At 40.1% G+C, this 14523-nt stretch overlaps 1 protein-coding gene across 1 annotated transcript in view; it reads left to right on the top strand.

Annotated features, from left to right (window-relative positions):
* The window catches only part of Cad87A (cadherin 87A), a 48525-nt gene extending 36237 nt beyond the window's left edge, over positions 1-12288 (top strand). Inside the window, exons 17-35 of the mRNA XM_074096659.1 lie at positions 533-724; positions 1061-1293; positions 1623-1776; positions 2390-2587; positions 3185-3424; positions 3617-3807; positions 4116-4302; positions 4746-4960; positions 5362-5559; positions 5787-5946; positions 6275-6410; positions 6951-7141; positions 8132-8308; positions 9056-9168; positions 9424-9584; positions 9973-10130; positions 10530-10635; positions 10957-11146; positions 12082-12288. Of these exons, the coding sequence (XP_073952760.1) occupies positions 533-724; positions 1061-1293; positions 1623-1776; positions 2390-2587; positions 3185-3424; positions 3617-3807; positions 4116-4302; positions 4746-4960; positions 5362-5559; positions 5787-5946; positions 6275-6410; positions 6951-7141; positions 8132-8308; positions 9056-9168; positions 9424-9584; positions 9973-10130; positions 10530-10635; positions 10957-11146; positions 12082-12273 (3392 nt within the window). The 3' untranslated portion in view covers positions 12274-12288. The remainder of the gene's footprint in view (positions 1-532; positions 725-1060; positions 1294-1622; positions 1777-2389; positions 2588-3184; positions 3425-3616; positions 3808-4115; positions 4303-4745; positions 4961-5361; positions 5560-5786; positions 5947-6274; positions 6411-6950; positions 7142-8131; positions 8309-9055; positions 9169-9423; positions 9585-9972; positions 10131-10529; positions 10636-10956; positions 11147-12081) is intronic.
* Positions 12289-14523: the final 2235 nt, after the last annotated feature.

Raw genomic sequence — 14523 nt, 5'->3', positions numbered from 1 at the left:
GTATGTAAACTCTTTATTGTACAAAAGAAAAGAAACAAAACACAAATTGACAAAGATTGAGAAACTTTCATCATCATCATCATCATCATGTCAGCCGAAAGACGTCCACTGCTGGCCATAGGCCTCCCCAAGGCTCTCCACTCAGACCGGTCTTGTGCTTTCCGCATCCACCGCGATCCCGCGATCTTAACCAAGTCGTCCAAGTGAGAAACTTTAATTATTAATAATTATTTATTTCCATAAAAAGGTACAAGTATCTTAGACTAATATACTCGTATAGAAGTTAGCGAATTGATAAACCAAAATCAGACAAAATAACGTTAATATCAATGAACTAAAAGAATTTGCTCACCCGCAACCGTTGAAAGTATACTTAATAGTTCATGATATGGACCTCCGCAAAGTAACGCCTAATTCAATAAATCACTATCGGTTAAGCTTCTTGGTGGCAAAACATTCCTAAAACTCCTCCACGATTTCGGAAAAATATTATATTTTTTGAACTTTGAAAAAACTTTTTTCTCTCATTCAGGTATTGAGGTAGCAGCGGTGCGTGCCACAGATTTGGACAGTGGCATCAATTCGGAGATCAAATATGCCATACAGAAGGGCGCACTAGATTCTTTTGCGATTGACAATGTGACTGGGGTGGTCACTGTCTCCTCCAAACTAGATTACGACAAGAGAAACACTTATCGGATACAGATCATTGCTGCTGATCTTGGTGAGTTTAGTTTGATCGGAATATTTTTTCCCTATTTTAAAATTTTCGTTAAAAGAAGGTAATTTTTTTTACGAATAAAAGATAATTGTGCTTCTTTCTAGTGTACCCAATAAAGTTTGCTGGGTAGGGATAAGATAGCCTGCTCTTTTTCTTTGTGAACTATATAATTATTGTTAACAGAGTCTTGGTAGTTCAGGTTAAGTATACAGATGAATCAAGTCGTCAACATAGACGTTTCGTTCCTAGGCTTCAAACTTAGGAATCCAAAACTTGGTCAAGCTACATAGTTCCCAGTAAGTAGTTTCTACATTTAGTAAAGGGATTCTTCAATTTTAGGCATGCCCAGCTTAACTGGTACAACGGAGCTAACCGTCCATGTCGTCAACGTAAACGACAAGAAGCCATACTTCACTCCGTCCATACAACGCGCGGAAGTATCCGCAGACGCCGAAATAGGAACCGTGGTCCACACACTGGCGGCTGTTGACCCAGACATTACAGAGGGACAACTCTTCTTTGAGTTGTCTAGGGATAAAGTGATCAAAGCTGTGGATAAGAATGGGCAAGAGGTAAGAATCTACATTTTTAAACAAGAGAGTAGCTTAAACTCTTAATGGGATACCGCGTAATAGTTACCTAAGTGTATGCTTATAAAAGCCCTCAATGCAAGAGTGATCACAGATGTCTTGTCAATTCAGAGGTTATGGTATAAAAGTGTCTCTAACTTGTCGGTAATTTGTCTGTATGGAGCACAAATATGCAGGGACTCCTGTTTGGCAGTGAAGTATTCAGGCTATGGAAGGGAAATGAACTGTCTAAAAGTGGATTTTTAAAATTGTGGAGAAAGTTAACTCTACCACAATTTGCAAACTTTCTCACGAACGCGTTTATATTACAGGTTTCAGACGAAGGTATATTCGGTTCGTGGTTCTCGATACAATCGAATGGCAGCGTGACAGTTTCGCAGCGGATTGACAGGACCCGCGCGGCTGTTCTGACACTACCTGTCTCAGTTATTGATGCTTCTGCTCCAACGTTGCAGCAAGCTGATGGTAAGGGAAACTTGTCTCTCAATACCAAGAGATATGAGTTAATGTATCTGCATATCATCGGCTTAGGGAGTAAACTTCGTAAATAAATTTTTACTGATATCAAATTTTAAACTTACGAACACCATGTTTTAAGTTGTATTGACTTTAACAGCCAACGAAGTCAATTTACATTCCAGTAATTTATAAATGCGAATGTCTATAAGTGAATGTACAGTGCAGTTCATAAACTTGTGAGCAAAAATTTGATCAAAAATATCTGAACACGACTCTATTGTTAACGGCGTAGAAAGGGTGTTCAGAGTTCAGATATTTTTAAACAAATTTTTGCTCACAAGCTTATGAACTCGACTGTACCTACTGTGTGTGCATGCGTGTGTGCGTGTATTTCGATAGCTGAGAATTGAAAATAACACTAAAGCTAGCGGGATCGATTTGAGTCGGTACGCAAGAAAAACCCCTAACCTCGACCTCTAAGTGTAGAGGCTTCTAAGAAACAAGAAATTTTGCTGCTCTTCATTAACCAGAATGACATTTCTTTGAATTCCCAAGGGACTTTAATAAAATGCCGGAATTCCAGTTCAACTGCTGAACTAGATATTAATTTATTTCCCAGGTGAACTGATAATAACGATAGTGGACGTGAACCACCACCCTCCAGTGTTCTCCCAAGCCTCGTACGAAGAAGAGTTCGTGGAGGAGCAGCCGGTAGGGTCGGTTCTCAACACGTATGTTGCGACTGACACGGAGACTGCTATAGCGGCGATTCTTATATCACCTCCGAGCCCGTACTTCCAAATTGATAATGTTACAGGTGAGTTATTAATTGGGAACAACATTTTTTCGAAGAGCTAAGAATGTACTGTGGTTTAAGTACTTAGAGATATCTGATTACAAATCCTGATGTTGAGAAACGAAACCTCCAAATGGTATACTTACGAAGCCGCAGTACGCCATAGTCCTGTTTTTTAATGACTCAGCAGTGCTATGAAGAGGTGTGGTCAAGGACTCATGAGCTACAATGGAACCATTTCACAGTGAACGTCATAGTGACTTCGCATTCATTAACAAGGAAAATTGTAATGACTTTTCCTTTGAAAAGGTTCCATGGTGGCTCATAAATTAAAGTTTTTGACCCGTACGCAAAGCTGAAATTACTCTATCACGAACTTCTGCTTTACTTCACGAGACGAACTCCTTCAATTGAAGCCCTCTACATTATTACTTGGGTAGGTCCTCCACAAGGCGGTATGGTGACCTAGTGAAGGTCGCAGGAGTACGTAGGATATGGGTGGCGCTGAACCAGTAGTTGTGGCCTTTGAGAGAAGCCTGACAATAGAAATCTATTGTCCAACAGTTACCGTCTTTCGGCTGACGATAATATCGCTGATGATGACAAATTCTTTTACAGGTGTAGTAAAATCAACCCAGCGCATCGACTACGAGAAAGTTCACACTATCAACTTCACACTGGTCGCGCTCGATGCTGGTGTGCCACAGCTATCATCAACAGCTGCGGTCACAGTTCACATCATAAACGACAATGACGAGGAACCGGTGTTTGCGGCGAAGGAGTATGACGCCAGTGTTTTGGAACATGCGCCGGCGCACACTGGCGTTGTTACTGTAAATGCTGTGGATAAGGATGAAGGTTAGATAGAAAAGTATATTGCTGGTATGTTTTTGATAGTAACAAAAATAAACTATCAACAATGCAGCCTTACCCGACTCTAGAGTTAAATTTTATTATCATACATACTCGTAGCTCACACAATTGATGTTTTATTAGTTTAGTGCTTCTATCTAATAATATAATTTATAAGCTGATACGAATATTTTCCAGGCCCATACGGCGAGGTCTACTACAGCCTGACCGGTGAACTATCGAACTTATTCAGCATCGACCCCCACAGTGGCGTCGTGACAGTGGCAGAGGGAGCTGACATTGACCGCGAAGCTACTAGCGACATCTGGTTGCGCGCAGCGGCAACTGACGGCGCGCCGCCGCACGTTCGCAGGACCACTAGCGTCCCGGTATGTGGTTGACACACTAACGCCATCTTGTATTGGTGTTTGGTAACTTTAAAAATTTGATACATTGATAATTTCCCTTGCCTAAATTTTCTTTTTGATTAAATTTTCCAATTTTGCCTCAAGTAAACTTAATGTTCTATTTAAGATTTTAACAATGAACAGCTCTGCACAAGACATATGCCTTGATGCGTACTATCAATAATTAATTAGGTACAACGTTTTAGTTCCATTGGAATAGCCTAAATCCAAAATCATATTCTTGTGACGTACTTTTTAAATCATCAGAATCAATAATTTTCTATCCACAGCTGCACATAAAAGTAATCGACATCAATGACCACGCGCCTGCGTTCTCACAAAGCGTTTACAAGAGTACTATATCAGAGAATCTACAGCTGAGTCCACCCGCGGCCATATTGCAAGTGCTCGCTGAAGACAAAGACGAGGGAGTCAACGGGAAGGTGGTATACCAGATTACGGAACAGAGTGTACCAGGTAAATTAATGAAGTGGTTGAGTATCCGTTTGAAAAATTTGGGGTTGTGCTAGTTCTTACTTCTATAACAGTGTTCTTTGCATGTTTTAACTTTTGGAGCTAAATATTAATCTCAAGTAAATAATTAAAAGTATTGAAACTCAGTTTTCATTACCACTGTAGCATTTTGTATTCAATCAATGTAAACAAGCAAGTTTATAATTACTTGCAATATCTAAGCTCGCAATGCTAAAAATATTAAGTTACTATTACGAGTATGTTAGCGTAAAGCGTGAGCAATTCATTGCGGTTTATCTAAAACGATATCCATAGTTTTAAGAGATTCATGGTTAATTGTTGTATAAATATTTTCTAAGGAATATTGACAGCCTTTGATGAGCTCAGCAGTGTATATCTAGATAGTTAGACAAATCAAAGCTAACCAACTTAACTCCTCGCTTCAGGTACCTTCACAGTCGACCCAACAACTGGCATCATCTACCCAGCTGCCCCAGTCGTCGGCAACACGACGTATCACCTGACCGTAACCGGGACAGACGAAGCTGGTGCCGGGCGAGCTGACACCGCCCGCGTGGACATCACCGTGCTTAGCGTCAACAAGCACAGTCCGGCGTTTGTGCTGCCGCCTCCGGATCAAAGGCAGTTAGAGATACCTGAGGTGCATAGTCATAGTTTATACTCGTAACTATTAAACTGATTTCCCACAAGTAACTTCCTGTTTAGGAAAATATCCTTTGTTGGCTTTTGTGCTATTTGTAAACGCTGAAACGCATTTATAAGCTGTAGAACGCGCTGCTGTTCTGCAGTTTGTCTTATACGCGGTGAGTAGTCATAATTAAAAAGGTCTACTTAACAAAATGACGAGCAAACTAAACATTTTGGAGCTTGCGCGGGCTAGAGTTACTCAACCGCCAACCAGAGTTAAGTAGTGTCAAAACGTAAGTATAACTCTCAACCTAAGTCCAGGTTTAGCTATTCATTTGTTTACCCTGGTTTTGTTGGATTCTTTTGCATCAGTTAAGTATTCTTAGATTTAAAAAATGCAAATATTTTTCTCAGAACGCAGCCCAAGCCGACTACCTAATAACTACAATCAAGGCGACGGACGAGGACAGTGGCGAAAATGGTCGTGTATCCTACTTCCTCAAGGTGGACAACCAGCGAGTGAGCGAGACGCAAGAGTTCATCCTCAATCAAGACTCAGGGGAGCTGAGGACCAAGACGTTCTTGGATAGGGAGCACAAATCTGAGTACCAGGTGAGAGAAGTATTCAATTTGTGATATACAATGAATATTTTAAATCACTAGATTAAATTATAACCTTCTAGCATTAACCGTCTCTAAAATAAGCCGAGGACGGACGGACATAGCGGAGCTATACGAGTTCCTTGTAGAACGGCATTGTAGGAACTTAAAGCGAAAGTTTTTATGTACTAAAAACCAGTTAGACTCAGAGATTAAGTAAACTTGAAATACTTTTACAGCTAGTGATAGCAGCAGTAGACAACGGAACACCGGCACAGTTCGAGAGTCTCCGCATCCTCACAGTGGTGCTAGCTGATGATGATGACAACGCTCCTCGATTCTTGCAGCATCAGCACACCTTCAGCGTCATGGAGAACCTACCTGCTGGCGTTATTGTTGGTAAGGATGGCTTTTTGTTGCAGTATCTAAGTTGGTGGTGGTAAGACCCAACATGTTTAAAAGGGCGTTTTTAAATATGCAATCGAAGCAATTGAATCTTACCAGATGGTGGAACCTATTAAACATGTTGACATTTCATACATCTGCTAAAGAAATTATTGTGAAATAGATCGTGAAAGATTCCACCTCGATACACATTGAATTCTAGCGCAGGGTTTGAAACCTAAAATAAATGCTTCCACACTTCTACTTAAAGAGTATTTCCCACAGGCACAGTAAAAGCGGTGGATAACGACTCTGGAGACAATGGAAAAGTGTACTACCACAGGCACAGTAAAAGCGGTGGATAACGACTCTGGAGACAATGGAAAAGTGTACTACCACATATTGGAAGGCAACCAAGATGGCGCTTTCTTGCTCGACAGGACACAGGGCATTATCAGAGCTAACATCACTTTTGATAGGTGAGTTACCTATTTAAAGGTTGTGGCACGAGCGACGCCATCTACTGTATAATTGTAGTACTATTCGATGAACTATTGGGGCTGGGCGTATTTTGTTTGCTTGGGGACTTATATAGATGGCAGTACTTGCGGCACTGTTGTAAGCATGCTTCTGTGATGCAAACAAAATGGTGATTAAACCTTTCAAATCAACACGCATTGTTTTTAAAGTATTCAACTTTCCATAACCAAGTAGTGAAGACATTTAAAAGATTATTCCACAATTCGGTTTGTCAAACAATAAATGTATATTTGAACAAGTAAAAGAAATGATTGCATTGATTAGGTGCCTATTTACTTTTTCTATTTTTCCACATTTTTTTATTAAATCAAAAGCTGTCAAGCCAGTGAAGTTCTGCTGAATCATCACTGTTTTCAAAGAAGCTCGTATAAAATGGTGTGTCATGATTTTGAGCTAGCTGTTTCAAAATAGTAAAAAACACCCTTATTTAAAGCATCGGGCGTAGAAAAGATCTTGCACATTTTAAACTCAATTTGCAGAGAGAAGCAAGCAGAATACTCGCTCACCCTATATGCCAGCAACAATCCGATCCTGGAGCGAGCGGCTGCCGACTTCAACTCCGTGGACAACAGCACCGAGGGTCAGGAGACCAGCGTCACCAACGTGCGCATCAAGATCTTGGATGAGAATGACAACGAGCCCAAGTTTCCCGAAAAAGTTTACTACGCTGGTATGTCACTGTAGAGCAACTAAAGATATTTTTTTAAAGTAAATATACTGTAAGTGATATAATTGAACAAGCAATGAACATTCAATATCAAAAAGTATCTTTTCACTTCTCATGCTCGTAAACTTGGTATTTGTGCCGGATTTAGGCGACATAAAATTACTTTTTATGCTCTAGTGCCGCAAACAAAAAGTTTCTATTCATTTTTTTGTAATTTTTATTTTATGTAAACACAATATACAATTATATAGCAATGCATGAGAAATAAAAGGTACCTTCAGCCAAATAAGTGGTCTATAATTTTTTAAACAAGATCCTATCAAATGAATATGTCGCTAAAGGCGAACTTTCAAGTTGACAGACAAGTCTATTGGCATTATTGTTTTATGACATGCAAACGATTATCAACTTTAGGGTGGTAGAGCACATATTTGGCTGATGGCCACCTACCTACCTAGTAAGTGAACACTATTTCCACTGTTACTTTTTAAGTGTCCTCTCAATCGAAGTGAAAAGCAGAGTGTAAAACTCGAGCATTAAACCCATTTTCCCCTTGACGTATCGCACCGGCTCGGGTGGCTATATGAACGCCTCGGGTAAAATGGCTCGTTTTATGCTCTTGTTGTACAATCTACTATTGTTTATGTGCGCGCCTGGTAAAAACGAATGGGGACCAGAAGGCACGCTATTCCCGTTAACGTTCGAGCATGGCCATTCAATGCGGAAATGCTGCCTGTCTCCTAGGAACTATGCCGTTGACTGACATTATGAAAGATATTTTTTAAGGTACTTTTTGTATCTAGACGACCGGATAGCGCAGTATTAGTTGGAGAACTACACTATAAAATTTGAGTGAAACCAAGTTGCAAATAAAACCGGTCAGCCGTTTTAGCGTGAAGGAGTAACGAACACACGCAAATAAAGTCGTCGATAAAGTTTTTAATTTTTGAAAATGAGCGGTCCATGGTCTTAAACTAAAACATATCGTTCCAGGTATTAAACACACGGCGAGAATAAACGAAGCCATTCTGTCCGTGGCTGCCGAAGATCCAGACCTGGATGAGAACGGTACCTTGGTATACATGGTAGCAGCTTCTAACCTGTACAAGTTTGGAGCTTCGCAATCCAGCGGCAGTGTCGTGCCGTCACCGTTCAATATTACACAGGAAGGTCAGTATCAAAGACCAGTGGCTGTATTGTCTACCACTCTAGCGCTTTTGAACGTATTCACCATGTCTTTCTACCCTCGTCTGAAACAGAAAGTACCCTGTGACAGAAAGAAGTGATGAAAACAATGGTGATTTCAAGTGTGTTAGACAATAAGGCCTCAGACACTATTAACACAGTACAAACGTCTGCTTCAGGCCTGCCTGACTCTATAATATGCATGGTTACAAACAATAACATTCCTTTTACTTCTCAATATACTGATTAAATTCGTATTTATGCTGGATTTAGTCTCTATAAAATGCCTTTTTATGCTCTTCTCGTCTTAAATTGAAGAGCCCCACTCTTGTCGGTGAAATATCCGCCATTCTGCACTGTCTTCGGCCAGCTGTTTGACTTCCTAATATGACACGACACCTACTTTCTCCTTCATCTGGTCAATCTTGGACTTCCTCTGCCGCGTCTTCCTTCTACTTTTCTTTCCAGTAGTTGATTTATGCTCTAATGCATAATTAATCGTCTAAGGTCAACGCAATCAGGCGTCAACGGCCATAAACAGCCAATAAAAATGTTGCTGTTTATTGCCCTCGCAATCGAAGTGAAAAGAAGACTGTATTTTCAGCATGACGCCCAATTTACCTTCGGTTTAACTATCCACCCACGCTTTGATTCAGTTAGACATACCTAAATTACAGCTCGGGTAAAATAGCGCTTCCTATGCACTTGTTATACAATCTACTATTTTTGCAGGTGTGCTAATGACGGCACATTACATGGCGGAGTACAACCAGGACCGCTTCGTACTCGACATCATCGCGCGGGAACTCGCGCTGCCGCACAGAGAGGCCAAGGCACAAGTTTATGTAAGCTAACTCACTTAGTCCTCTTAGGTTATGATCGCGGTATACTGGCTTTAGCTTACTCTCTCTCTCAATTGTCGTGACGATTACACAGCAAAATTAGCATTTAGGTAATCTGTTTCACTCCAAGAGAAAATATTTATCTCTTAAGGTTGCGTCTATTAATTATCTCACGCCAATTCCCCAACCCCCCTGCGTTTTAAATGTGTGACGGAAGTAAAATAAACCCTCTAACACCTTGTGTTGACATTTTACTAGATTTGGATAACGGACCGCGCGTCTCTCATCCGCATGGTGGTGTCCCGGGGTTGCTCCCGGCCGGCGAGCGTGCCGCGGCGCCTCGCGGCCGCCAGTGGAGCCCTGCTTGTCCCCGCCAGGAGACTACATCTTGTTCACGCTGACAGACTGTATGATGACTGGTAAGGGTATTGTCATTATAATGACAAGAAACGTTTCTTACTTCATAACTTTTATTTATTAAGACATCAAGAGCCTCTGGACGTATCTAGACATCAATCTTCTTCAACAGTCATTGTCGTTCATGTTGCTTCTTTTTCAACCGTTGATTTTGATCTACGAGTATAAGAGGTTTGTTGAGTCAAGGGCTAAAAAATAAACACTATACCTGGTTTAGGAATAATAGTTTCATATACTTTAATTATACTTGATCGTGAATTACTTCTTGTACGCTCAAACCTACATAAAAGATTTATTGTATTAATTATGCAAGTAAAAAAATCCCTGCACCTCCACCAAATATGCTGATTAGTACGGAGGTTGATGATTGAGTGTTTAAATATCACACAGGTGTGAGATCCACCTGCTGCCAGTAGACCCGGTGTCCTACCAAGTACTACCCGTGGAGAAGGTTCTAGAAACCGTGGACTCTAAGTACGACGAGCTCAAAGATGTGTACCAAGAGTATGGGGTCGAGACGCTCATGGCTGCCAGTGCGACTGCTAAAGGTAAGGAAAACCATTAGCTAAAACTATCACTGTCATTTCTCATACCCTAACAAGACTCTGTACTAAATTTAGTACATGTCTAGGCAAATGTCAACTTCTCTTGATTGATGAGCTTTTGGAAGAGGCTTTGATCTTATCAAGACAGGTGCAATACCGCTTACTCTCCCGTCTGTCCTTCTATTTTGCTTAAAATATTTACGGGACGTCAGTGATGAGAACTGCAAGGAGTGCACTTTTTCACTACGCGATGTTGCATCTAAACCATACCTAGTACCTTAAAACATGCTTCACTCCCCACTAAATCGTCCATTCTAAGCTACTGTTGCCGATATACTTATTTGAGTCTCACTGTACTGTATCTTGATACTTTTTTCACAAATCAATACACTTCTTTTACAGCTCCTGACAGTTTCGACCCAGCTCTGGCGGCGCTAATAGCCCTATTGATAGTGCTCTTTACTGGCATTGTCACCTTCATTGTCGTCTGCGCATGCCTCAAACATTGGTACGTTGAAAATGATAAGACACCATCAATATTTGAATTGCCTATGAAATATTTCAATTCCCGATTTTTGTATAAAGCTTTAAGATTTTCCTGAATGAATACAAAACACACAAAATAAAATACGAACAAAAGATTGACAAATCAAAAATATGTATGCTTGTGTGCCTTATTATTACGCTGGAATAATCATCTGTGGTACCTACATTATTTTAGGGTATTGAACAAATTCGTAACTTTTACTCTCGACTGGCACACAGTATTCTACATTAGATACATTGTATACCTAAGTACTTTTAGTGACAAAACAAATTTTTCTTCCAGGGTAATCCCTCCACCGTCGCTCCAGTCCAGCAAGGGTGACAGCCTGGCTCGGCGCCGTATCCTCGAGGAGCTGAGCACCACCGAGAACCCGCTGTGGCTCGAGACCAAGCTGCGGCCCTATGAGGAACAGGAGCTCACCATGAACGTGTTCGGGGACCAGCCGGAACAGCCCGCCGTTGAAGCTGCACCGGTAAGATTGTGCTACCACAGAGCTCTGTTATGCACGTCAGTTCTGCAAGGGTGACAGTCTGGCTCGGCGTCGTATCCTCGAGGAGCTGAGCACCACTGAGAACCCGCTGTGGCTCGAGACCAAACTGAGGACTTACAAGGAACAGGAGCTCACCATTAACGTGTTCGGGGACCAGCCGGAACAGCCTGCTGTTGAAGTTGCGCCGGTAAGATAGTGCTACCACAGAGCTCTGTTATACACGTCAGTTCTGCAAGGGTGACAGTCTGGCTCGGCGTCGTATCCTCGAGGAGCTGAGCACCACGAGAACCGCTGTGGCTCGAGACCATGCTGAGGAAGTATAAGCAGCCACCATTAAGTGTTTATACAGTGGAACAGAGCTTGAAGTGCAAAAATTGTTTGACCATAGAGCTCTGTTATAACGTAGTTCTGATGACAGTTTGGTTAACAAGTATCTCTCGAGGAGCTGATGAGACTGTACTGAGACATACCGGCTCGGGAACGGAGCGACGATAACGCGGGGACCAGCCAGAAGAGCTGGATGAAGTTGCGCGGTAAGGAAGTACAGTGGCGGGCATATGTGAGAGAGCCTTATAGTCCAGCATTTGATAAAAATTTTTGACAAGTTTATGAATTGATGACTCCACAGAGACCTCTTGTTAAACGGGTGTTTAATGATTTGCTTAACAACTATTCAGTCAATTAAATATTATTTTAAGTAAAAACTGCTGCTTTATTACACTTAGATTTATACAAATTGTAAATTATTTAATCTTGCGTCAATTTTAGCTGTTGTGCCAGGTTGTACCATTTTTGTTTTGTTCTGTTCATAGGAGCGATTGATAGTTAGGTAAGGTTGCCTTTTACTTAAATAAGTGAATATCAATATAATGTGAATTAACAACATATCATCGACAAATACTGAGTACTTGTTACAGACGGACAACACGTACGCGACGATACAGGGCAGTCGGACGACGGAGCGGTTTGGCGACTACGCCACGTTGGGCGGAGACTCTCCCACGCCGCTAGAAGCTGCTTTAGGTTTTCAGGTATGTGGAAACGGCATTGTGTTTTGTGTAGTAGTAGTAGATTGTACACTAAGGGCCTGTTTCACCACTCATTGGTAAATTTTATTTGACAGATAAATGTGATGCCGTCTCCGCCTATTCGGACAAAACAAACAGGGACGGCATCACAGATATCTGTTGTATAAAATTAATCAATGAGTGGTGAAAGACATTAATATCTAAGGCGTATTATAAAGTAAATGATTATATCATGGTATTTATAAGGAAATAATTACCGCATTAGCGATAGCAAATGCTTACAATACTGTTAAAATTTACTGATGTGTTAAATACTTTGTCAACGTATATTAACAAATAAATAAAATCTAAGTAAATCAAGTTGAGTAACTTGCCGATTCTTACAGAGGCTTCGAACTGTGCATGTTTCACAAAGTTAATAGTGTATTACAGTGAATCAACAATAATTCAATGTGGTCTAAATTCAGTATTAAAGTTATACATTTGTGTCAACGTCAGAACAAAATTAATTAAATAATTACGAAAATTTATCTGCGTTAAAGCATATGTAACATAATTACCACATTTTTATGTTACATAGAAGTAATTATAATGACTGAAGATCAAACTTTTTCGAAAGTTGTAAAGTCAGCAGACAAGTAGAATGCCACGTAAGTAACTGGTCTAAATGATGTACGTGTAATGTATGTATGTAGATGATTTTGCGCTCAATAACCGTTTGTCCACTTTTGCGGCTGACTGTAATATAACGTGTTACGTGTTTAGATAATTCCGGAGGTTTTATTTCATAGCTGTAGGAAGTAATAGGTAGGATCTGAAATGTAGTAATTAATTAAAGACATTCCTTATTTATTTTTTGCACTTACCTAGATTATTTTAAAAGTGATGGAATTGAACTATGGTTCTGTGTGTGTGTGTTTATGTAATGGAGCTATGATATTGGTGCCTTGGTCCAGGGTGATATAGACTGCTTTTCGCTATTTCTTAGCCAATTACTATTAAAATATAGAGGAATTTATTAAAAATCTTCAAAAAGCGGAACTAAAATATACCTATTCCTTACTGCAAACCAATTTTGTTATTATAAGTACTTACTTATTAATTTTACGAAATAACTTCAAACGCTGTTTAATTCCTTTATACCAATTTCATTGCCATAATATTTATAATAATGTACAAAATTGTGTACAAAGTTTCAAGTTAATTTAGTTATGTTTGAAATTATTTTTGATTTTTTTACCGTGCGAAATTTTATTGTTTGTACCTAATCTCATATTTTATGTAAGAAATAGATTAATTACCTAATTTAGATAACTATTAAAAAGTCAATTTTAGATCTGTATGTGTAAATACTGAACTATTTTTATACCTAAAAGTATTATTTAACAACGAAAAATAAAGAGGTCTTTCGAGAAATAATTTTTGTCTCATTTAAAAAAAAAAGAAAATTTTTGTTACTTTTTTATTACAAAAATATGTTTGTATTACAATAAAATATGAAACAATTGTTACGTAAATATAAGTAAAAGATTAATAAAAACAACAAAATTGTACTAGTAGGTACTTTTGAATCATTTTAACCAGAAATAGTTCCGAGCTTACATCACAAAACATAAGTGGTTCTTTAATTTTTAAGTCTCTGGAACGTACAGTCGTCATCAGATATTTCGGAGCGTCCAAGGTGATCAAAAATATCGAAACATGAACTCTAATAAAGCGTAATAGAGCGCATGTCCACAAATTTAAAGTTGCTCAACATGCTATGGAAAGGGCTATGCTCGTAGTTTCTCTGAAAGATAGAATTCGTAACGAAGTGATCCGACAGAGAACCAAAGTTATCGACATAGCCCACCGCATTAGCACGCTGAAGTGGCAATGGGCCGGCCATATAACCCGAAGAACCGATAACCGTTGGGGTAGACGAGTTCTTGAGTGGAGACCACGGATCGGCAAACGTAGCGTAGGACGTCCTCAGACTCGGTGAAGTGATGATCTTCGCAGGGCGGCTGGCAAGAGCTGGATGAGAGTGGCCGAGGATCGTGCTCAGTGGCGTGCCATGGGGGAGGCCTATGTCCAGCAGTGGACGAACATAGGCTGATGATGATGATGATGAGAGCGCATGCGCCGATATTTTTGACCACCTAGCCGTTCCGCAATATCTCATGGCAACTGTACATACTTTCAAAGAACGCTTCTGGCTAAAACATACCGAGCGGCAAATAACCTGGCCCTCAAATGTATGTAGTAATTAATTTTCTATGTAGAGAGGGCCAAATTTTGTGCTGCTGAGTATATTATTTCTCTATCACAGTGTTCCTAAGTACACATGTT

This window comes from Choristoneura fumiferana, chromosome 13 (assembly GCF_025370935.1).
Source record: "Choristoneura fumiferana chromosome 13, NRCan_CFum_1, whole genome shotgun sequence".
In the NCBI taxonomy this organism is placed as follows: domain Eukaryota; kingdom Metazoa; phylum Arthropoda; class Insecta; order Lepidoptera; family Tortricidae; genus Choristoneura; species Choristoneura fumiferana.
Note: the sequence above shows the minus strand (reverse complement) of the source record. Positions and strands in the feature narration are given on the sequence as shown.